This window comes from Ammospiza caudacuta, chromosome 5 (assembly GCF_027887145.1).
Source record: "Ammospiza caudacuta isolate bAmmCau1 chromosome 5, bAmmCau1.pri, whole genome shotgun sequence".
NCBI classification, from domain to species: Eukaryota; Metazoa; Chordata; class Aves; order Passeriformes; family Passerellidae; genus Ammospiza; species Ammospiza caudacuta.
This window is the reverse complement of record NC_080597.1, coordinates 29,994,364-30,016,682: the sequence shown is the minus strand read 5'-3', so window position 1 is coordinate 30,016,682 and position 22,319 is coordinate 29,994,364. Positions and strand designations below refer to the sequence as shown.

The 22,319-nt window shown below is 45.9% G+C and overlaps 2 protein-coding genes and 1 non-coding gene across 3 annotated transcripts; 2 read left to right on the top strand and 1 right to left on the bottom strand.

Moving 5' to 3' along the window:
- Window positions 1-1,060: 1,060 nt before the first annotated feature.
- Window positions 1,061-1,209, bottom strand: LOC131558434 (U12 minor spliceosomal RNA). Its single transcript, XR_009274816.1, has one exon. It is a non-coding gene; the product is annotated as a U12 minor spliceosomal RNA (small nuclear RNA).
- Window positions 1,210-1,523: 314 nt separating this feature from the next.
- On the top strand, window positions 1,524-16,573 carry POLDIP3 (DNA polymerase delta interacting protein 3). The gene is made up of 9 exons (XM_058805036.1): window positions 1,524-1,621; window positions 4,825-5,212; window positions 7,493-7,570; window positions 9,434-9,529; window positions 11,336-11,518; window positions 12,369-12,446; window positions 13,033-13,162; window positions 14,346-14,412; window positions 14,748-16,573. The coding sequence occupies exons 1-9, from the start codon at window positions 1,563-1,565 to the stop codon at window positions 14,920-14,922; spliced, it is 1,254 nt and encodes a 417-aa protein (XP_058661019.1). The 5' UTR covers window positions 1,524-1,562; the 3' UTR covers window positions 14,923-16,573.
- A 1,607-nt stretch (window positions 16,574-18,180) lies between these two features.
- On the top strand, window positions 18,181-21,626 carry RRP7A (ribosomal RNA processing 7 homolog A). Its single transcript, XM_058805786.1, has 7 exons — window positions 18,181-18,309; window positions 18,560-18,702; window positions 18,897-19,022; window positions 19,297-19,420; window positions 20,029-20,126; window positions 20,529-20,727; window positions 21,176-21,626. Exons 1-7 carry the CDS (start codon window positions 18,258-18,260, stop codon window positions 21,259-21,261), a joined length of 828 nt encoding a protein of 275 aa, XP_058661769.1. The 5' UTR covers window positions 18,181-18,257; the 3' UTR covers window positions 21,262-21,626.
- The last annotated feature ends 693 nt before the right edge of the window (window positions 21,627-22,319 follow it).

The window sequence follows — 22,319 nt, the reverse complement described above, 5'->3', positions numbered from 1 at the left end:
AAGTCAAATGAATTTGCTTAAACAAACATCGCCTGTTGGTTTTGCAACAGCAAAGCAAATATCACACATTTCCAACCCCATTGCCTTAGTTTGATCAAGTACCTCAACAGCTGCAGAAAGGCAGCACAAAAAGGGCTGTATTTGTAGCACTGCAGTCGTGTGCCACCCTGGAGCTGGATCAAGCACCAGTGCACAACCAAGTAGGGACCTGGCATCACCGCTGGTATGGCTTCAGACTCACAAAGGCCTCCTGACAGGAAATCAGGGCTGTGGGGGCCTGAGCCTGTGTGGCTGCGAGCAGCTGCTATGTCTCCTCTGTGATCGTCCCCAGCCCTCCCTGGCAGCTCCCGCACTGTTGAAGTCCAGGAGCTTCCCCCTGGATCTCATGGAATGTGTTTGGGCCGCCAGTTCCACAGCAACACGATGGGTGCTGCAGCACGCACGGCAAAGCCCCAGGGCTACTGCAGCTCAGGATTCCGTGCTGGGGAAAGGGCAGAACGGGAACAGCGGGCAGAAGAAGGGGTCGCAAGCGAACCTCCTGCCAGAGCTGCGGGCGGGAGCAAAGCTGCGTTTTGGAGCCGCTGCGGCCGTGATGTGCTGCATAAGGGCGCCTTGAGGGAGGCGCGGCAGCACCAGGGCCCGCAGTGAGACCCGGAGCCGCCGTCGTGCAGGTCATGACAGGGCAGGAGCCTCGGAGCTCACCGCTGCCCGAGCTGCACAAGGCACCATTTCCATTCCACTGCTAGCTTGATTTTAAACGGTGTAATTGCTCCCTCAGAAAAACAGAAAAGGAATTGCTTCCTGCATGAATAATACATGAAGTATTTATTAGGCTGGGTTGGTGGTTTATTGTATTAAGCCTCCTGGAGACCCTTAAGGCACCTCAGTGAACAGAGCGACAAGAGTTCAGGCACTTCTGCTCTTTAGGCCGGTTGGCATTTCCCTTCGCGGCGCGCCCTCGTGAGGCGCTGGCGCTGTGCCGCCTCCCGGAGCAGCGCGGAGCCACCCGGGAGCGCCCCGGGAAAGGCAGTTCTGTCCTTGGCACAAGCGCCACGGAGGTCGGGCAGATCACGGCACCCGGGCATCCCGCGAAGTAAGCGGGGCACCCAGGGGCGACCTGTACCCGCGCAAAAATTCCTCTCACATTGATAGTGAGGACCCGGGCGTCACCCCGGGTCGTTATTTTCCTTACTCATAAGTTTAAGGCATGACCTCAACCTCCCCGCGCCGCTGGGACACGGCTCCGCACTAACTCCATAGGTCAGGGCGAGCGCCTCCTGAAGCGGCATCTGGCTGGCATACAGTGGCCTCAACACTGCGTTCGGTTCTTGTCCCCTTTCGCGCCGCGGAACCGCTGCTACGGGCCGAACCGAGCCGCGACGTGCCGCGCCGTATGCAAATGAGAGACTCGGCGGCCGCGGGGAGTTGTGGGGCGCCCCGGTGCAGTGGGCGGAGCCCGGGCGGGGCCCACCGTACTTCTGGGGGCGGGGCGAGGAGCGGAAGTCGTGAGGTGTCACCTCCGGGACTCGCTCGCTGCGTCTCATCGTTGGGGCCGCGACAAGATGGCGGACCTGTCTCTGGACGAGCTCATACGGAAACGCGGTGTGACGGTGAAGGGGAGGTGAGCGGTTGGGACAGCGACGCAGCGCCTCGGGTCGGCGGCCCCCGGCCGCTCTTCGAGGGTCTTTTCGGGTGCCTCCGCTCCGGGGACTGCGGGCCGCAGCTGTCTCGGCGCGGCCCGGCCCTGCTCCCGCCCTCGCGTTCCCATTGGCTGAGCCGCGGGCCTGCGGGACCGCGCTGCCGTGCGATTGGCGGCGGCGGCCGTCACTCAGGGCCGGGGCGGGGGTCGGGCCCCCATCTCGGCCCCTGTGCCTGGCGCTGCCCCGGTGGGGCAGGAGCGCTCAGCGGCCCATCCCCTCTCGGTCCTTTTGGGACTCCTGGCGCCGTCCCTTGTCTCGCTGAACCTTCCGACCCCTCCTGCTTGTCCCCGCCGATTAACCCAGCGCTGCTCCCTGTAGCGGGGTGGGCGCCCCGAACCCCGCCGGTAGCGGGCCGCAGGTGTTACCCAGGCGGTGCCCGGTGCCCCCGCGCTGCCGGGCGCGGCTCGGGGCATTGTGGGAGAGCCGTGGCAGGGCTGCTGGTGCTCGGGGAGCCGTAACCGACCGGGGCCGCCGGGCGCCCGCGCGGGGGAGGCTGCCGGGCATGGGGCGCAGCGCTGCCCGGCTCTCGGAAGGTGCCGTCCCTCCAGCGTAGTCAGTGGGGCTCCGAGCGATTGCCTGCAGTGGCTGAGAGGACGTGGAGCATGTTGCAGATCGGAGCTGCAAGGTCAGGGTATTTCTTTGCATGGCAGATGTCTCCAGTCTAGGCTGGGCCATTTGCTTCCACAGTTGGCAGTTCTTACCTGGGTTCTCCTTCGGTAGCTTTTCGTTTTCCCTTTTGCCGTAGTCTCTTAATGCTTCTGAAGAACTTGTCCCCCGTCACTGTTAGCTCAGTGTACTCTTGTTTTGTTGGATTTTTTCCCTTCGGTTTTTTTTTTTAATTCATTAGTCTTCGTTTTTGACTCTGAATGTGTATACACTTACATGTCTAGAGTAATATTCTGAAAGTTATCTGCTAACATATACTACCAAAACATTCAAACATATTTAAATCCTAGTCTAGACAAAGCCTTGGCTTTGCACTTTCGTTCATGTTATCCTGCATATTTGGAAGAGTCTTAGTCTGCTTACTATGCCCCAAGTACCTCCTTTATCCCTTTTCAAATCCCTCCTTAACTCTCATTTCTTCCAGGAATTCTTCCTACTTTTTTTTTTTTTTTTTGCTGAGCAATAATCCCTCTGCAGCACTGTAAGAATTGTGCCCCACACTCTTCTTGTATGTTGTGTTTAGCTCACTTTTTTAAATTCCTCAAGTAGCAAACTTGGCTTTGTGAAGTCTGGATAAACTGAATAAAGTTAAGTCATTATATCCATGCTATTCAGTAGTCTAGATGAAATAAAAGAAAAAAATTCACTAATAAAATATGCTGGTCCATAACATATTCAAGCCAGAGCTTGGACTCCTGGAAAGTGAGTTCGATGTTTGAGATCTGCTTTTATTTCAGGTGCTGTGGCACAAATAGCTAAGCAGTTAATGCTCTTGTAGAGTAAGAAATTATCTGAGAGAGAGAGTTGCTTATTAGGGTAAAGAAATGGTGTAATCTTCAGTTTCTTAACTTATTTTGTTGAGTTTTGTTATCAATTAACTAATTCTAGTTTAAATGTTGTCACATACATTTCTGGTTTTACTTTGGCCTCATGAACCACTCATCCAGCCCTTTGCAGCGCTCCAGCTGAGTGCTTCCAACATGGCTAAATAAACGTTTCTTAAAATTGCAAGGAAAGTCTTGCTCTGGCTCTGTTGCTTTATGGTATTGTTAGGTTCCTGTGTTCCGAGTTTATTTTCATAGATGGTCTTAATAATCCTCCTGTTTCTTCTAGCTAGTTTGCTTTGCCTGTAGAAGAGAGCAGCCATAGGACTCTTCGGTAATAAAATGGGACTCCAGTCCCAGCTTTCCAGACATTTAGACACAAGAATGAAAGAGGCAGAAGCAGAGGTTAAGTCTTTAATCTGTCAGCTGGTTGGGGTTTTTTGTAAAGATCTCTCCATTGAAAGCACACGGCTGTAAATAATGTGAAGATTGTGGAGTTAGATCAGGAAATACTGATATAAGGGTGCGTGAAGAATTGAAATAGCATCATAATTTGGTTTTGTGATACTAACCTTTTGATTATTACAACAAATTCCAGGTATCTGCTTTTAGACTTTGTAATACTGGACAACACATTTCTGAAAGCGAACTTTGTAGCCCTATATTTTGACTTTTAAAAAGTCAACAGCAAGAATATTTTTTCTCTCTCTTTTTTTTAATATGAAGAAACCCAGTGAAAAAGAAAAAACTTTAAAAATAGTCATCAGAGGAAGTCCCATTAAGAAATTAGTAAATTTTTTTTTGTTCTTTGGGCAGGTTTTGAAAAAGTGTATCAGACCTGTAACAAGAAGGTAGTTCTAGCTTTCACCCTGTATTGTGCTGCTTTTTAGGAATACTTGTCTACAAGTACAAATGCTGTCGTTTTTGTGGGCTGTTGTCTTTCTGTGCTCAGTATTGTAATAATGATATGCTTAAAAAGTACAGGCCATCAAGTGCAGTAGTTCTTTTATTAGATTAAAGAAGAGGCAGTCATGTTAAAAAGTAATTGACTAACGACTATTCTTGCTGGAAGCTAATCAACCTTGAAACTGGTGGCTTTGAACTAAGATTGTTACTGGCGCTTGTACATACTAAAATTTGAGTTGCTGTCCTCCCACAGATCTCAACTTGCTGCCCAGAATTCTTGAATTCATGTGTGGTTGCATGTTTCCTTCATATCAGGATGTATTAGTGAATTAGGGAAGATGCTTTAGCAGACCTCTTCACTCCTAAAGCTGAAAAGTCTGATCTTGTTCCTCTTTGTCTTCAAAGGTTGCCCCAAAGTACCTGAGTTGTTGAATTTTGTGTAAATGTAGTATGTACTTAGCACAGCTGAAGTCAGACCCTTTAGTTTGTAAATGTGAGCTGAAGGGTGGATTTTGGAAAGAAATTCCTTAGCTGATTATGTAGAAAAAAAAATCCAGCATAAAAGAGCTTAGGAGTTCTACTGTTGTATTTGGATGTCCAACTGGAGTGGATTTTTGTGCAGTAATAATGAACTTTTGTTTGCAGCAACACAAATACTTTTATTGACACTGTATTGACACATAATGCCTGAAACTTACTTTTTTTTTCTGTCTTTTTTCCCCCCTCAGACTTAACACAAGGCCAGTGTTTGGAGGTGTAAGATCTCGCATTGGGATCCAGCAAAATCTTCTGAATAGATCATCACCAGCTGTGAGCTTCCAGCAGACTTTTGATGCCCGACAGAAGATAGGACTCACTGATGCCAGGCACAAACTGGGGGTGAAGGATGCCCGAGAAAAACTGCTTCAAAAGGACGCTCGCTTCAAAATCAAAGGGAAGGTGCAGGATGCTCGCGAGATGTTGAATTCCCGCAAGCAGCAAAGTGTGGCTGCTGAAAAGGTGACCAAAGTGGTGGATGCCAGAGAGAAGATCAGCTTAAAAAGGAGCACTCCAGCTGCTATCAGCCCAGCTATGGGGACAGTAAATCCAGCTGTGAAAATCACCAAAACTATTCAAGTAGGTGAATGAGTCACCTCTGAGCCCCTCAGTTACTCCACAGCAGTGCAGTAGACCTGATAATACTTCAGTATGTTCATATGGTTACAATAGAAGCAAGTACAGTTCATTCCAGCCCGTGGGGTGGGATTCTGATCCTTTTGTGTGTCCTTGCAGCTGCTTGGGACTTTTTGTAGAATCACACCTCTCATTTAAATTTTCATTTTCATTTTGGGCCCAAAAAGACTAAGGCAGAGCTCCTGTCAGCATTAAGAATGGTTAAGTAGTCTCTTTCCTGCCTGAATGCAAACAAAATGATGCAGATTTTTTGTCATTCTTATACTGCCCCTCTTTGCAAGTCTGATGTGGTGGATTGTCCTGTATAGATAACTGGTTTATCCTAGGGGTGGAATAGCAGTTTAGAATATGCAGCTGTGTTTGTATCTAAGGAAATTTAAAATTCAATGAGCCATTCTACAATTTTCTCTTTTTATACTTGTCTGGTTTCCAGGGGTTTGCCTGATCACATGAAGCATTCCTGCTGAGGCTCAAGATTTATTTCAATTGTATTATAATCAGTTGATCACCCTGACCTGCTGATTTCCTGGGCCAGTTTTCTGATTTGACTTTGCTGTGTGCGTAGCAACTTGATTCTTAGCCAGCTTCTCTGAGAAACTCCTGCTCTTGAGCTGTGTCTGTTAGATACAATGTGTAGAGTCAGAAGAGAAATTTCCAGACTGTTGGGATTGTTGTTTGAGTGGTTTTGCTCCTTACCTCTACAAGCATGGAACTGAAGTTCCTAGTCTACCTCTTTCATTTTCAATCTCCCAAAAATCAGCAGTGTGCTCACTCATACCCAGGAATCTGTTGTCACCACTTTGAAAGCCTAGATGAGTCTGCTTTCTGTTCAGCTGTGGGTTTAGCTGAAAAGAAATGTCAAACATGTTTCTTCTGCAGATGGGCCTAGGAATTTTCCCGTTTCCTGCCAGGCTGATGTAAGGAGGAGAAAGGGCTCTTGAAGCAGTAAAAAGGGCTGATGGCAGAGCAGTAGAGCAGTCTGTTCAGCAGTTGTTAATTAGGAAGGTGATCAGTACTCTTGCTGTTCTTCTGAGCCATATCACCAGCATCAGCCATGAGGAATTGAACATCTTCTACAAAGTTTCTAGGAGTTAAAGTAGTTTCCAGTGACTTGGTGCAGTACTGACCTGGTGGTTTTGTTTGACTTGTTTTGACCAATAGTATTTTCTGTTTGCTAGATAACAGAGTGCAAGGGAACATATATATTTATACATAGGGTATCATGGTGATTCAGACTGTAGACAGAACCTTGCACATAAGCAATTCTCTAAAAGTTTTTTTGTACTGAAATTCCAAATTGCCCCTGACCCTCCTATCTTCCCAAACGTGGGAGTGGAATCAAACTAGTCTGTCTTGATTCCAGGTACAGCATACAGCTCTAAATGTCCTGTCCTGAGGTCTTGTTTATCATGAAGCAAGGAAAAATCTTTGAAACCAAAAAATTACAGTAGGTCTGCTGGTGTTTCTGTAGGATGGGTATCCTTGTTTCTTTGATTAGCAGATTGAAACATGAGTGCTATGGTATAAATTGCAGTCTAGAGAAAATGCAAATCTGAAGATTTTATTACCTGTGTGGACTATTTTGGTGAGAATATATATTCTTTAATGGACAGATTCCAGCTTTTTCAGAAAAACAGAAGAGCATTTTTATGGGTTTTGTGGCATGATTTCAGTTATTGATTAGTACAGCTACATTCCCTACCTCCTTCTGTTGTGATTTCCCTGTTTCATGGTCTAATGGGCTGCACACTACCCTGTGCAGCATTTTATTCCACTACAGCTTATTCCAGCTTTAGTGCTAAGGGACAGTGAATACTTCTCCTTTTGCTTGATGGAGATATGCATGTTTAGTTACCTGTAGCATGAAAGAAGACACAGCTACTTTCTGACTTAGCCCATTCATGGTTTTGTATTGGCAGAAATGTAGATGTAGTAGTCCTGACAGGACTGAAGTTAACTTCCCTTCCCAGTAATCTTGGACTAAACTCTAACTAATTTGAATCCATTTCTTCATGTGGTCTTAGATTTTAAGTGAAGCTATCTCATATTGAACATATCACAGGAAATACAGGTGTTACCCAGGAGCATATTGTGGTAATATATTTTAAAGCAGGGAAGGTAAGTTTTATATAAGTGATCTCAGGTTACTCAACTAAAGCTTTGATTTTCTGAACCTGGTGGACTGTAGTGCTTAATGCTTTGGTTCTTTATCTCTAACTGTAGCAGAAGGCTCCAGTTCCTGGACACTCTCATCCAGCAGGAATGAGGATCAATGTGGTGAACAACCATACTCATAAACAGGTGTGTACCTGCTCTGTACTCTTTGTTAACTTTAACAGGGAAGAAAATGTGTCCATAAACAATGGCAGGTGCAAAGAAAACTCTTAAGTAGGAGAGAGGAACATTGGAAAGTTCTCCATCAGCTTAGCTTTCGTGTCTTGTGTGGTTAAAATAGTTTTATGGTAATTGAGGTTTTCATTTAGTATAATTTATCTTGATTCCTAGTGTATTTGAATGAGATGCAGGAATGAGAAGTAGATATTCCCAGTTTTACCTCTATGCCAATGGTGTATTTTTTCCCTAGAGGCTGACCTCTAGCTCTGATATTTTTGTATAAATTTCTTATGACATCACATCAGATCAAGTTGTTGGCTGTTTTGATTCACCGTGCTGCCAGCCTCTTCAGAGAGAGGATGTGACTGCACATGGTCAGATGTGCTGCAGTGAGGTGGGAGAGGGTATAACCTTCCTGTGAAAGCTGGGCCACTGCTGCAGTCCTGATAGGGAGTGATGTTACCTATACCTATACCATGTATTCTGATGTACTTCCAGAGTTCCCATAGCCCTTATCAAGCAGATTGTGAGAAAGACCTTAGAGTATTGTCTTTCTGGGATCAGTTTTAATGGATTTTGTCACAGCCCCCAGCCATTCAGCCACCTTATTACCTTGGGTGCTTATAGAGAGGAATTGGATATTTTTATTACTTATGTTATTGTGTGTGTATACACAAAGTATTGCATGAAATACTGGAAAACTGACATTCACAATATCCTGTCAGGTGACTTTTTTGCCATGATTATCCTAATTTTAGCTGTTTGTGTATGCTACCTTTATGCTGGCCTGCTACCATCACCTATCCCAGATGCTGTTGTTTGAGGAAGTGTCTTCATTATTGTGACCTTATCACTGGAAACGTGGAATCCATTTCATTTTGTCTGAAGCTCAAGTCCATTGTCCTGCTCCCTAGTGTTTTTCCCAGCTCTTTTATTTTCTGCACAATTCTCCTCTGTTCTCTGGCCATTTTCAGGTTTTTTTCCTTCATAGCATTTCTGTCACTAGAACAACTTCCTTGTTTGTAAACCAAAATCTTGCTGACTATGGACAACCCACTGATTTTGCAAGCTCTCATTGCTAATCCCTCCAGTTTTCTTTAGCTTTTTAGTGAATTAATGGGAAGCTGTTTGCAGTTGTGATTTCTTATGTTTTGGGCACTGCTATTTGTGTCTAGACTTTTTCTTAAAGTTATTTAGAGTCAACGAAAAAAATGCTTGTGTAGGAGCTCACCTCAGTATTTTAAGGCAAGGCTATGAGTGTTAAGCTGAACTGGAAAATGAATTATTCATTCAGTAAAGCTCTTAGTGCAGTGTTTTCTAGGGCCAGATGGATATGTCCTGTGCTAAGGAAAGCAGGCTATTCAAAAGGAATGTTCTGTTTAGATGTATTCAGCAGGCACTTGTTTAGTTAAAAAAAAACAACAATGAAAAACCCAAAACAAACAAAAAGAAACCCCACCTCACACCCCCAAACTAATTTAAAAATCACATGCACAGGTGTCAACTGTAAAGGTAGGAGGATGCTAAAATGTAAGACACTGAGGCTCTGTTCCAATAATGTAGCTTCAACAGTCCTAATGAGGTCCAGGAGAAGAGGGATCTGGATGTGATTTCAGTATATCTAGGGAAACAGTTTTACTGTGATGTTTTTGGAAAGAGAGTCCAATAGTTTTTATGCTGATGTTTTGAAATGGACTTGTATACCTGAAACTAAAATGCAGTGTAAATGTTCATTAGCTGAAGATGGTTGAAGGCAGGAGAGAACTCCCTATATTTGAAATGTCTCAGTGAAGTCTGCCTGCATGTAAACTATTGCCTTCTTCACTTCAGGGTCTGTATGACACAGAAGATGATGAGGAAAGTGTCTCTCCCCTTCCTAGCAAACAGATGAAAATCACCACCACAAACAGTTTCCTGCACAACTCGGTAAGGGGTCATCTGAGCAGCCTCCACCATGCCATGCTCACATTGCATGGACACAGAGGCTGTGTCTTTACAGGACTTACCTATCAGACAGTTCTTGTACAGTCTGTAAATGAAGTTTTCTCCTCAAATATTTGCTCTTCAGCCTACCCTTCCTTTGTGCCAATGCTTCTACTGTTATTCTTGGAACAGAGTTCTCTTAGGGTAACTGGTTATATGGGTTCTCAGCAGCTAGAATGTGTGCTTTCTGCCCTGCTGGCAGGTTGTTGTATCCTGGCTCTTTCTTGCTGAGGAAGTGCATCAAACTTGTTTTGTTACTGTTTGAGTAAACCAGCAAGGGAAGTTTCTGCTGCTGGAGACTGGGCATCAAAGCAGGAAATCTCTTGCCGTGCAAAAACCATAGTAGGCATCTTGTTGGGGGGACTGTTGCTCTGGAGAAGATGGAATTTCTGTACAGACAAATGTAAGGTCCTGCTTTTGGCATGGAATGGCCCTCTGCTGCTTAAACTGAGAACTGACTGGCTAGAAAGCAGCAGCAGCTCTGTAGGAAGGAGCCTAGGGGTCCTACTGTGTGATCTGCTAAGGGTGAGTGAGTAGTGCATCCTTCCAGAAACAAAGGCCAACTTTAGATAATTAATCAAGGAAGATAATTATTCCTGTTTGACATTTTAAGACTGCATCCAGAATTCTGTGCTTATCTTGGGGCTCTGCAGTACAAGAAAGACTTGGCTGGAACCAGTTAACAGGGTGGTCAGAGAGCTGCACCATATTATGCATGAGGAGAGTGTGAGAGAGCAGTGTCTCAAGGCTGAGAAGGCTATAGTGAGATCTACAGTGAGAGTGAGTCCACTCTCACTGCCTGGAAAAGTCAAAACCCAGGTTCTTTTCAGGAGTGACCACGGAGAAGACAAACCAATAAATGTGCTGCAGCAGAAGAAATTCTAGTTGGTGAAATTCTCACAGTATTGATCAGCATCTGGCACAGGGACCAAGAGAGGTTGTGCAGTCATCATTCTTGAATATTCAGTGCTTAGCTGGATAAGGCCCTTGCCAGCCTTAATGTGTGCTTGAAGTTAATCCTGCTTCAGACATGGGAGTTGGGCACAGGTTTGGGCTAAGTTATTCTCTGGTCTTGGAAAAGCAAATTCATGTGGTTTTACCATCATGCAGGCACTGTAGTACAGTGATTACCCCAGGAATTTATTTTCTTGTGTGGGTATTCAGAATAGAACTTCTGGCTATTTGTAATTCTCAAATAATCTTATTAAGGTTTTTTTGAGTTGTTTTTTCTTTTGCAGGAGTAAATTTGTTCTTTCCAGTGTTCACAGCAGCTTCCAAGCACAAGTTTTAGTCTGGCTTTAAACTTTCAGCCTAAGCTCCATGTGTTTGTGTGCCCTGCCTTGGTGATTCTGAGGAATTACTGCTTTTTGTTCTGTGGATTCTCAGTCTTACTGTTAATGAGCAATTTTTGTGAACTCTTTATAAAAGTACTTGAAAGTCTGCAGATGAAAGGAGCTTTTCAAATTCAGATCATATTGTTAAAGTTTGTTTATGAAAAGTATGAAACCAAAAAGTGCTTATGAGGGAAGTGCTCTTTCTGGATAAGCATACCTTTTAATGTTTATGCCCAGAAACCTGCACTGATTTTTTTCTCTGAGCCTTTTGAAAGTCTCCAGCACTGTGTAGTGGTTTTGACACTGGGAAGGACATGCAGTGCATGCTAGTAATACTCTGGTGGTGGTGCTTGAAGAAAAGTGATGGCTTTTGTAGGCTGTAGCTCTGAGATACTTTATTTTTTTCTTCCTGTAGACTGGTCTGAGCAGCAATAAATTCTCTCTGTCCAAGACTGTTCCCCTGACTAAAGTGGTCCAGAACGACACATACACAGCTCCACCTGCAACTGCCCCTCCTATGCGGACAAAGGCCTTGGCAAACATGTCCCGGACCTTAGTGACAAAGGAAGTGCCTCCAAAAGAGCCAGCACCTGTTGAGGTGAGCTCAGGGAAGGGCAAAATGCTCTTTATGGAAGTCTCTGAAACATCTGAATCTTGTTCATTGGACATGTGAGCAGCTCATTTGTGCCTGCCTTTCATCATTAGTTCTGGGATGTCATCGAGGTTGTTCTGATAACTGCAGTTCGTGTCCCAAGAATTTGAAACCTGTGTAAACATCCTTTCCCTGCACATGATCCTGGAAGAATCCATATTATAGGGAGGTGGCAGTTGTTGTTTGGACACTCCTTGGTGGCTTTCGTGTCCTTAGGAGTAGTGTTTTAACACTGTTTGATACATTGTATGTTACATGTCCGCTCCAGCTAGCAAGGAGAAAAAAGAGTTATTGCAAATGTACACGTTTTCATCTAGACATGAGACCTCCCAGGCAGTTTGTAGACGGCCTGCCTGGAATTGCTTTGCCAAACTGCCTGATGTTGGGTACAAGTAACCCACCAGGTGTTCCTAGGTATGCTGAGTTCAGCATGCTCATGAGAGGCTGGAGCTGTATATTGGGGTTTGCTGGCTGGTGTAGAGTACAACAGAGACAGGCTATTAAAAGTGGGCATGACCAGAATACTGTGTATACTGTGGATTAAGTTAATGTTATTCTTGAGAATAAGAGTGAAAAGTTACTTCAGAGAAAAACTAGCATGGAAAAGAAGTTCCTTTTTGCTGTCAGATGAGCTGGGCTTTAGTAAACATTGATATTTCCCATTACTAGCTTTAGCTTTCTCCTTTGTGTGTGTGTACAGGCATTACCAGACATATCCTTAGAGACTTTTCATTGCTTTCTCTGCTGTGCTGTATTTTGTGCCATATTTCAGTGATGCATTTGTTTGTGTTGGCAGCTGGCGTTCAGTCCTTTGGAAGGCACAAAGATGACCGTAAATAATCTGCATCCTCGAGTCACAGAGGAAGATATTGTTGTGAGTGTTGCTTGCTGCCAGACTGTGCATGAGCGACACTTCCTTTCTGTGTCCGGCCTCTCTTGATAAATCACTTGATCTATGGTGAATGCAGTGAAGAGGGGTGTGATGTGGGTTTGCTGTCCGTGCAAAAACTTTGAGGGTTCCTGATTGTTTGGGGACACTTTTTGTTTACAAAAAGTTTGTTTACACTTTTTTTAAAAAGTGTGTGCTTAAGAACATGGGACAAAATCCCACAGAGTATTTTGCTGACATCACTTAGAAGAAGAGTTCACACCAAATGATTCTTCTACCCAAACTTACGTCCCTATCCAAATTATCTGGGGGCTTCCATTCTCACTGGGCTGAGAATGAATCTGGTCTTTGTGCATGAAAAACATTACCAGGTACTGGCCTTAAACTTCCCTGCTTGTGTGCTCTCTATTCCTAGTGCCAAGTAGTTATACCATAACAAACATAGTAAGACAAGTGTCCAGATCCTGTCAGGTATTTAATAAGCAGGATGGGTGGTGTGATGAAGCAAGTAAACCCTTCTCATGCAGTGCCTTTGATGTGACCGTGGTTGTGACTGACTCTCTGCCCTCAGGAGTTATTCTGTGTGTGTGGTGCCCTGAAGCGAGCCCGGCTGGTGCACCCTGGTGTGGCTGAGGTAGTATTTGTGAAGAAAGAAGATGCTATCACAGCATATAAGAAATACAACAACAGGTGTTTAGATGGTAAGTTTGATGCCAGAGTTGCATGTAGGATAAATAAATCAAGAATGGCTTTTCCACCTGAGTGGAAGGTTTAAAAGTATCTTAGATGTGAATATGCTAGCAAGAGAGAAATGCCAGAAAATCAGTTCAAGAGCTAGATAAGACAATTACTGCTGTGTAACTAGCTGAATATATGCACAGTTTATTTAAATGCAATTAAAAACCCCACCCACATTTTCCTAGAAAAAGAAGGTTGAGAGCTGGAGGCAGGATCCTGATGAGTCTCCTGCTCTAACTTTCAGATGTAATTCTTGTGTTTCTAATTTGGTACTAAGAGCTGGAAGGTTGTTGCAGTTGAGACAGAGACAATTCAAATTCAAAGCAACACTCCATTTTCAGAAGGCTTCAAACTGTTTTTTATTATAGCATCCATGCTTTTTACACATTCTTACAAAACTCATAAGTTTACACTTTACTCATTGATCACAAGAGACAAAGTGCTTATTGGAATAGGCAGTTGCAGGTTTCTCTTATTTATCCATCTTTCTTTCTTGGTTTCTATGTCAACGACCTTGGTAGAAAATTCTTTCAGGGGTAAACATGGATCCTCTTATCAAACATCTCTCTGGCTCACAGAAGTCACTATAAAACCTCTTAGACAGAAAGTCCTTAGGAAGGCTTTACCTGCTTACAGAGCTGCTTGCAAAGTACAAGTAAAACTAGTATTTGCAATAGTTTCAGGGTATACTCAGAAACATGTTGAATTGGACTTGTAAAATAGTATCAGATTCTCCATAAACTTTGAATAATGCAGTTTTATATTTTAACCATGTTAAACTGAAATTATTGTTGAACTGTTAATTTTTAGCTGGAAATAGGTGCTTTTTCTTTCTTTAGATGAATGACATGTTACAGATGTCAGATGAGGAGCAGACAGCTAAAAATGGGAGATCCACTTGTGTCCCTGCTAAGGGCTTCATACTACTGTGTAACTCGTTAATTAGTATGATCCTTCATATGGTACTGTGTTACAGTGGCTGTCTCTTCTTTTGCTCTGATTCTGCAACAAAAGATTATCAGCTGTTTGTTTCTCATGTTTCCCCAGGATGTTGAACTCTGTTGCTTGCACTGTTGTGTGATGTTTCAAGGATCTTGCCTTACCCCACTTCTGATAGAATGAATTTTGTGTTTTGTTTTTATATAGGTCAACCAATGAAATGCAATCTTCATATGAATGGGAATGTCATCACCTCAGACCAGCCTATATTGCTGTAAGTGTCCTTCAGTGGGGAAAAGGTCCAAACGCTTTTGCAGGTTCTATTTTGAGAATTGCTGTCCCTTGGATTTTCTTTCTCTCTCCTTCTGTGTAACAATATGTTGAGTGGAGTGCAATGTAGCTTGACTACATAGTGTTCTCAGCCTTGAGGCTCAAAAATAATCTGAGATGAGGATATTTTCTTGTGAGAAAAGCATATTTAAAACCTTTATCTTTGATATTGGTAAGGGGGAAACACTGATAACAGTAAATGCAGACACAGTGTTAATTTATTTCTCATAAAGAGTGGTTAAATACTGCCTTTTAAATTCTTTTTTTTTAATCCTCCAGCCGACTGAGTGATACCCCTTCAGTGAAGAAGGAAGGGGAACCACGCCGGTCAAGTGCAAGCGCCTCCTCAAATCCCCCAGCTGAAGTGGACCCTGAAACTATCTTGAAGGCACTCTTCAAATCCTCAGGGGTCTCTGCCTCTGTGCAGCCCACAGAATTCAAAATTAAACTCTGAGAGGGGGGGAGCAAGCAGTGGACTGGAAAACTCATATAAGCTGGGGGATGAGGAAAGTGCAGGAGTGCAGATGTTGTTTGCATTTGCCTGTCCTGAAATTTTTTGTTTTCTATGATCGCTACCTTACTGTACAATAGTGTTTCCTCTTGTGTGTGTACTTTCTGTTTTCATAGTTGGAGTTTTCTTCCATGATTTTTTTCCCAAGAGAATAACCTTCCCCTTCTGCCAGTAATGTATTACCAAGCATATACCATGTAACTCCATCCTTTACTGCAAAGCCCCCAGTGGCCATTAAAAGTGCACATAGACTTTGAGGGAAGGAGTGGTGATCTCCTTCTGTTTTCTTCTGACTGACCTTTAACTAAAGGGTGCATCCCCTTGATTGTCCACAGGCAAGAGCACCACGTTGTTTCTGAAGTTGCTGCGCTGGGTACAAAGGCAGGTTGGGCTCCCTCCAGAAAGGACTTGTGTGCATTTGGTGGCATAGCCATTCCTCCTGACTGTTGGACACTTTCCTGCTCAGCAGCTGGGACTTGAGAAGGAGCAGGAGAAGCTGAGCTGCCCTCAGTGTGCCAGCAGAGACATCAGGCAGGAGGGACGTGTGCGCGGGTGCACTGGCCATTGTACTATGGGCAGGGCTGTTTCAACCCTGGTAGTGCTGGAAGGTTGTTCTGGCATTTGTACAAGGAATATATTTGCTCTGGAGGGTCAGGCTCAGTTGCTCTCCTCTTTCTGGACTGAAAAATTAAGAACCAGTTGTGTTCAGAGCTAGAAGAAACCCAGTTGTTTGACTCCCATCAGATTATATTGCCTCCTCCTGCTGATGCACAGACATGAGTTTCTTCCTTGCCTTCTAACTCAGCCAGTCTCCTATAGAAAGGAAGGACCTGAGACCCTTTTCAGATCCTAGCACACACAAAGTCGTGTGTCTGAGAACTTTGAGAGATGCTATTTGGGCCTTGTTTGGCCGCTGTGCGGTTATGCTGCCGGCATGCCTGGATTTGGAGGACGATGGCTGCAGTGTGTGGCCTCAGGGAGAGGTTTAGGAGCAGCGGGCAGTCAGCGCTGTGTCAGGAACACCGGAGGGCAGTGACAAGTCCCGTGCAGGGCGGCGAGGACGTGGCGTGGGCCAGCGAGTGTGTGTGACAGGCCACTAGGTGGCACTTCCACTTCTTCCCATTGTTTGTACTGCATTGGCGCCTTGGGTGTTGAACGTCCCAGTAGCTCCACTCGTTTGTGTTTGTTCAGACTGTATTGGAAGAGAGGAAAGCTGAGAGCAACTTCCAGAACTGGGTTGGGGTTTGAACTTGATCCTACTAGCTGAGAGACTAACCTAATCCATTCTGTTCGGCTCTGCTGAGTAGCTCCTGTAAGTCCAGATTCTGTTTCTTGGACAACCCCATGTTTCTTTTGCTTTCTTGTTCTGTATGAACTATTTCTTCTATCTAGTTTGTGCAGACCATTCCTTAATCTCACTGTGTCCCTTTTAGCCATGGAAATAATAAGGACTTGGCAGGACTTGTTTTTCTGGAGTACTCTCTTTTGTTTGAAGGCCAGCAACACCATGATTGGTGGGGTGCTTCATCTGAGCAGCAGATGTTTGTAGGGGAGGGGACCTAAGACAGCTATTGTTCTCCTTTTTTAGATTGCCCACCAAATACATGTGTTTTAATTAAAAAAAAAGGGGGGGGGAGGGAGGGGGAGGAAACATTAGGGATTGGAGAAGATAATGTATTACCTGTTTCTGAATAAACGTTTGTTATACAGAGAGTGGATTCTAAGCCTTTTTAGATGCTGTGAAGCAACTAAAGCTAAGTGGTGGTGTTCCAGTATTGAGTCAATTGCTCTTTCTAAGTGAACGTGGAAATCTCAAAACTGATAACGTGATGAACAGCAAGAGGAGCTTATGGGTAAGAGAGCTGTTACTCATCCACCTTTTAATCTGGATCATAAAAATTAGCAGCTGACTCCTGCTAGTAAATTGAAGCCATTTGTGTCCATGTAATTCCAATTCTCTTTTTACAGAAAAAAAAAAAGTAGCCTTTGTTACTGACAGCCTAGTAATTTAAAAAGTAGTTTTATAGCAAAAACAGCTCTGAGATCAAGGTACCCGTTCTAGGTGAAGTGGGATGCTTTCATTACCAGCTAGACAGCTGTGTAAATGGGAAACATGTATTGGGAGGGCATTTCTTGCCTCTTCTGAAAGAATGGGGAGACTCAAGGATTTTTTAGATTAATAGATGCGTGTCTGAAAAGCCAAGTGGCAAGATGCATTTTAACTTACTGTTAAACTCTGCCTTGTGTTTAGGTTATCTGAGGGTTTATGATGGCCTTTACATACTTCCTTGAAAGAAGTACTGTCTGCTCTGTTCCAAAGCTCTGTGATCTATGGCACCATATTCTTATTTTTTACAAATCAGTGAATTAAGTGGGTGTCCAAACACAATGTCTTGGTGTACATTGGTGTTCTGGTCTTGGTCAGTTCTTTAGTGCACCATTGCATGGCTGCTTCTGCTGGGCACTGAAACAAGAGTAACTTTATTCCCAGTTCTTATCTGGTTATTCCCAGTCCTTTTCAGGTAATTCACCTTGGCTCTCCAGTTTCTCCTGGACATCCTGCAATTGTCATGCTAATCATGATTTTGAACCTACCACCTTCTGTCTACATTTATCATCATGCAACATGGTTATATTTTTGTGTTGTTTTGGGGGTTTTTTCCCTTCTAGGCTGGTAGAAATTGTAAACTTGCATTTGAAATAATAATTGCCTGCACTCTGAATTAATGTGCGTTAATTTAGACATTAAATTAAATGGTTGGCCAGGACAGGTGGTAGGTAATTTGTAATGGTGTTTCTTTTGTTTATTTGGGGTTTCTTTTTATTTAAAAAATGTGAGGACTTCTGAAGTGATGCCACAATGTGCAAGTTTGGTATATTTTCATAGCTTTTGCATGTACCTTCCAATAATGATCATTAACTTGATATTTGGTTGGATCAGTTCTCCATGTCGTGTCATATTTTGTCACCTCCTACATTAGCCTTGCTTCAGTATTTTTAAAATGGTTCTGTCTTCCATTACAAGTTCGTCTGCAAAGGTTTTTTTGAGTTTTTTTAATTAACAAGAGTCTTTAAAACCAATTCCCTTTGAATGTTTCTACATCTCTTTAAGATTTACTTGCCTTTCTCAGATTACAGACAGTGTGTGAGTTTTACACTCTTTTTACAAAAACATAACCCCGCGGCTGCGGCGACTCCAGCCGCCGCCATTAGCAGGGCCGCGCCGCGCCCGGGAACTACAGCTCCCGGCGGCCCCCGCGCCGCCTCGCGTAGACAAGATGGCGGCCGCCACGGGGCGTGCGGCGGGAGCGGTGCCGGCGGGATACACGGGTGAGGGGCAGCGCGGAGCATCGGGAGCGGGGCCGGGGGGATATACGGGTGAGGGGCAGCGCGGGGCACCGGGAGCGGGGCCGGGGGGATATACGGGTGAGGGGCAGCGCGGGGCACCGGGAGCGGGGCCGGGGGGATACACGGGTGAGGGGCAGCGCGGGGCACCGGGAGCGGGGCCGGCGGGGTACTCGGGTGAGGGGCAGCGCGGGAACGGGGTCCGGGGCGTCTCAGAGTGGTGCGTCCCTCGCAGCTCTGGCGGTGAAGTTCGCGGAGCGGCAGCGCTCGCACCACTGCCTGTTGGTGAAGGAGCACCAGGTGCGGGAAGGGGCCGACACCGCGCACCCGCCTCGCCGCACCCTCTTCGTTCTCAACGTGCCCCCGTACTGCGGCCCGGTGAGTGGGGGCGGCTGGGGGCTGAGGGCAGGGCTTGGGGGCCCGGGAGCCGGCCTGTGCCTCGGGGCTGCTGCGGGCGGAGGGCCGGGCTGGGGCCGGAGAGCTGCCCGGAGAGCTGTGCCGGCTGTTCGAGGAGCCTCCTGCACGCTCCTGCTTTACTGGACCGCGTGTTTTCTCTTCCTCTCCCTTTTAAGGACTCTTTGTCTAGGCTGTTCTCCCGCTGCGGGCATGTGCAGTCTGTGGACATCTGTGACAAGCCAGGGCCAGGAGAGAAAAAAGATAAACTGGCATCGAAATTCTTTGACCACAAAACTCCAAAGGTAAAGCTTGGGCGGGGTAGAGGAATACTGATGGTTCAGTGGGAAAAGATGGCAAGTACTGAATGGTTCTCTTCAGAACACGAGGCACAGGAAACCATATGGGGGGGCATTGGGTGCATAATTACTTACTTAAGTTTACACTGTCTTTTTTTTGCTATCCTACTGTCCCTTGTGTTTTGATTTTTATTTTAAGTTATTTGTACTGCAGTTCCTTGCTCCATTCCAAATTTCTCTTACATAATCTGACTCACCTGGGTGTTTTTTTTTCTTTTAGGGATTTCAAGTAGCATATGTGGTGTTCAGGAAACCAGCAGCTGTCCAGGCAGCCAAGGCTCTATCACAGGAAGGTCCCTTGCTAATATCAACAGAGAGCCACCCTGTGAAAACCGGCATTAGCAGTATGTCAGCTCTGGCTATCTTTCTGTGGGCTAATGCTGGGCAAGACCTATACTCATTGCTTGCTGAATTCTATCCTGCATGTCCCATTTTGTTCTAAGCTGGGGGATGTTCAGTGTTTTGTGTTCTTTCATTATTCACTGGGTAGTAATCTTTCTGAAGTCTGGTCCAGTGACCCTGTGGGAGAGTGGGGACACTTGGAAGGGTCCTTTCTCCCTGACATTTTTTCATGTCCCTATTGCATAGATTCAGAGATACTGTCTGCATCTTGTCCTCAAAATGGCGACCAGCCTCCTACAACAGGCCCCAGATGTCTGTCAAGTTGGCAGCACTTCACGTGTAATGGCTTGATAGCAGCACAGCCCTGAATTTTGTGCCCCTTAGGGTTAAGGCTGGCCCACTTCTGCCTGGGCAAGTTGCAAACTCTTCCCGTGGCGTATAGATTGTGCTCACAGCCAAGTCTGTTTGAGCCGTGGCCGGGGGAAGGTGAACACAAATGGGAACAGTATGTCCTTCCCCCATGCTAGAGTTCCCTCTAGAGCTCCCCAAAAGCACCACACTACCTGCTTCTAACAGCAACTGCTGCTGTCTTGTGCCCTCTCCGTCTCAGAGTGGATCGCCAGCTATGAGGCCGCCATCGTGGATCCGAAGGAGCTGAAGGCTGAGGTGGATGCCTACATGCAAGACTATGATAAAAAGGTGGCAGAGGTGAGGCCAGGCTAGGGAGGGAACCCAGCTAAGCAGATTTCTTGGTGCAGAGGGAAAGAAGAGAGATTTCTTAGTGCTCCAGCCATAGTGGAAAGGGCTGAGGATCTCTCTGTTTGGCAGAGGTTTTTTAACTGCTGGTGGGCAGTCAGACCCAGACTTGGTCTGCAACACCTGACCCTTCCCCTAGGGTTTACAACAGATACCCACAAATACCCACAAATAAATTGGTTTGTGGCCGATGAGCTGAGAGCTGAATGCCTGCAGCCCTGATCCCATGCCTTCCTTTAAATCTTGTGTGGAAGCAGGAGCTGTACCTTTGCCTGTGTTTAAGGGAGGGCTGTGGGGAGTTGTGCATTAGGCTGTGCATCTGCACTGGGCTGCCTCACCCTCCTGTCGTTGCAGGAAGAAGCCAAAGCAGCCCTGGAGGAGGGTGTCCCAGATGAGGAGGGCTGGGTGAAGGTGACACGGAAGGGCCGGAAGCCCGGCCTGCCCCGGACAGAGGCTGCCAACCTGCGCGTGCTGGAGAGGGAGAAGCAGAAGAGGGCCCGCAAAGAACTGCTCAACTTCTATGCCTGGCAGCATCGCGAGACCAAGAGAGAGCGTGAGTGTGCAAGTCTCCTCCTGCCCCTGCCTGGGCCTTGTCTCACACCGGCCTGAAGAGCATCCTTCTGCCTTCAGGGCAGGTGACATCCAGCTGCCACTAAGCAACTGGCTGGCTGGATCTGAATGGCCCCTTGCCACCACCTGTCCTAGCAAGGGCTGCTGGAATATTTTGTGGGAGGGTGTGGTTTTCCAAGAGGTGCTTATTCAGTCTGCACAAAGGCAGCAATTGAAGGGGGAAACTAGCCAATTCCTCCCCAAGAGGGAGCTGCAGCACCACTGGAGATGAACAGCTGAGCCCCAGCTTGGCACTCAGCTGAGGTGTAAAAGGATCTGCTCTGGGAAGTGGCTGGGACTGAGCTGCCCCTCCAGTGTGTGGAAGTGAAGCTCCTAGGAAAGGGAGATCTGCTGCTCTCGTGTGACGTGTTCTTTCTCTTTCTGTGTTTTAGACATTGCCCAGTTGAGGAAGAAATTTGAGGAGGACAAGCAGAGGATTGCACTGATGCGAGCCCAGCGCAAGTTTCGGCCGTACTAGGTTGTGCTGAGCTGTTCTTCAGGTGCCTGTGCTGGAGAGAGTAGGAGAGATGCCTACTGACTCCATTTGTCAAAGGATTTTGAGGAATTAAGGCAGCTTTGGGTTGCCTCTACCTTTGGATCTGAAATGGGAGGTCCCAGCAACTGCTGCTGGAGGAGAGTTCCCTTTACTTGCACCAGTATCCACCTGCTCTTCTGTCATTCAGCCCCATGGCACCACTTCTCAGGGTGCTCAGGTCAAGGGGCTGAGGCACATCCTGTGACAACCTACATCTCCCTGCCACCCAAAACTACACCTCCTAAAACTTGGTGAAAACTGGGATTGATCTAGCACAGCCTCTGCAGGGGCAGGGAATGGCTGAAGAACTGTAAATAAACTGTTGCTACTGTTTTCAGAACATGGGAATGCTTCTCTCTCCCCTCTGGTCTCCTGTGGGAAACAGCTTCCTGTGTGCTGGGGTGGTGGTAAAAATCCTGGCTTGTAACCTGGTGCTCCTTTGCACTTTTTATTGAAGGAATGAGGAGGGAAGTGACTTTAGGAAAAACCTAACTGACTTGTCACAAGGAAAGATCAGTGGTTTGGTAGAGAGCGCTACCCCTTCTCTGGGTGATTCCCTCCCTGGCCAAGTGTGGCAGTGCCCAGTCATCCAGCTGTGCATGGAGCTCTGCAGCCATGTCTAGGCCACGGGAATTTCCTAATACCCAGCACTGTTGCAAGAACAAATGCCACTTTGAGCAGCAGGTTTGGAAGGAAAAATGAGATTCTCCACAGCCTGTTTCCACTTAACCTGTCCCCAGCCCCACAGAAGGCAGGTAAGGATGGCACCAGGCATGTTTAGGTGTGGGGCAGTGGTTTTGTGCTGCTCCTATAGCATTTGTGCAGCTCTGGAATAGTGGGAGATCTGTGATGAAAGTAACCCACCCAGTCCCAGGCTTTTACACATTTATTTTACTATCTGCAGCCTCACTAGAGATGTTACCATGAATGTTAGGTGGAAATGGTGGTAAATTCCAGAGAGCTGAGATAAAATGTGTTTACCCTCTCCTAAAAAACCAACT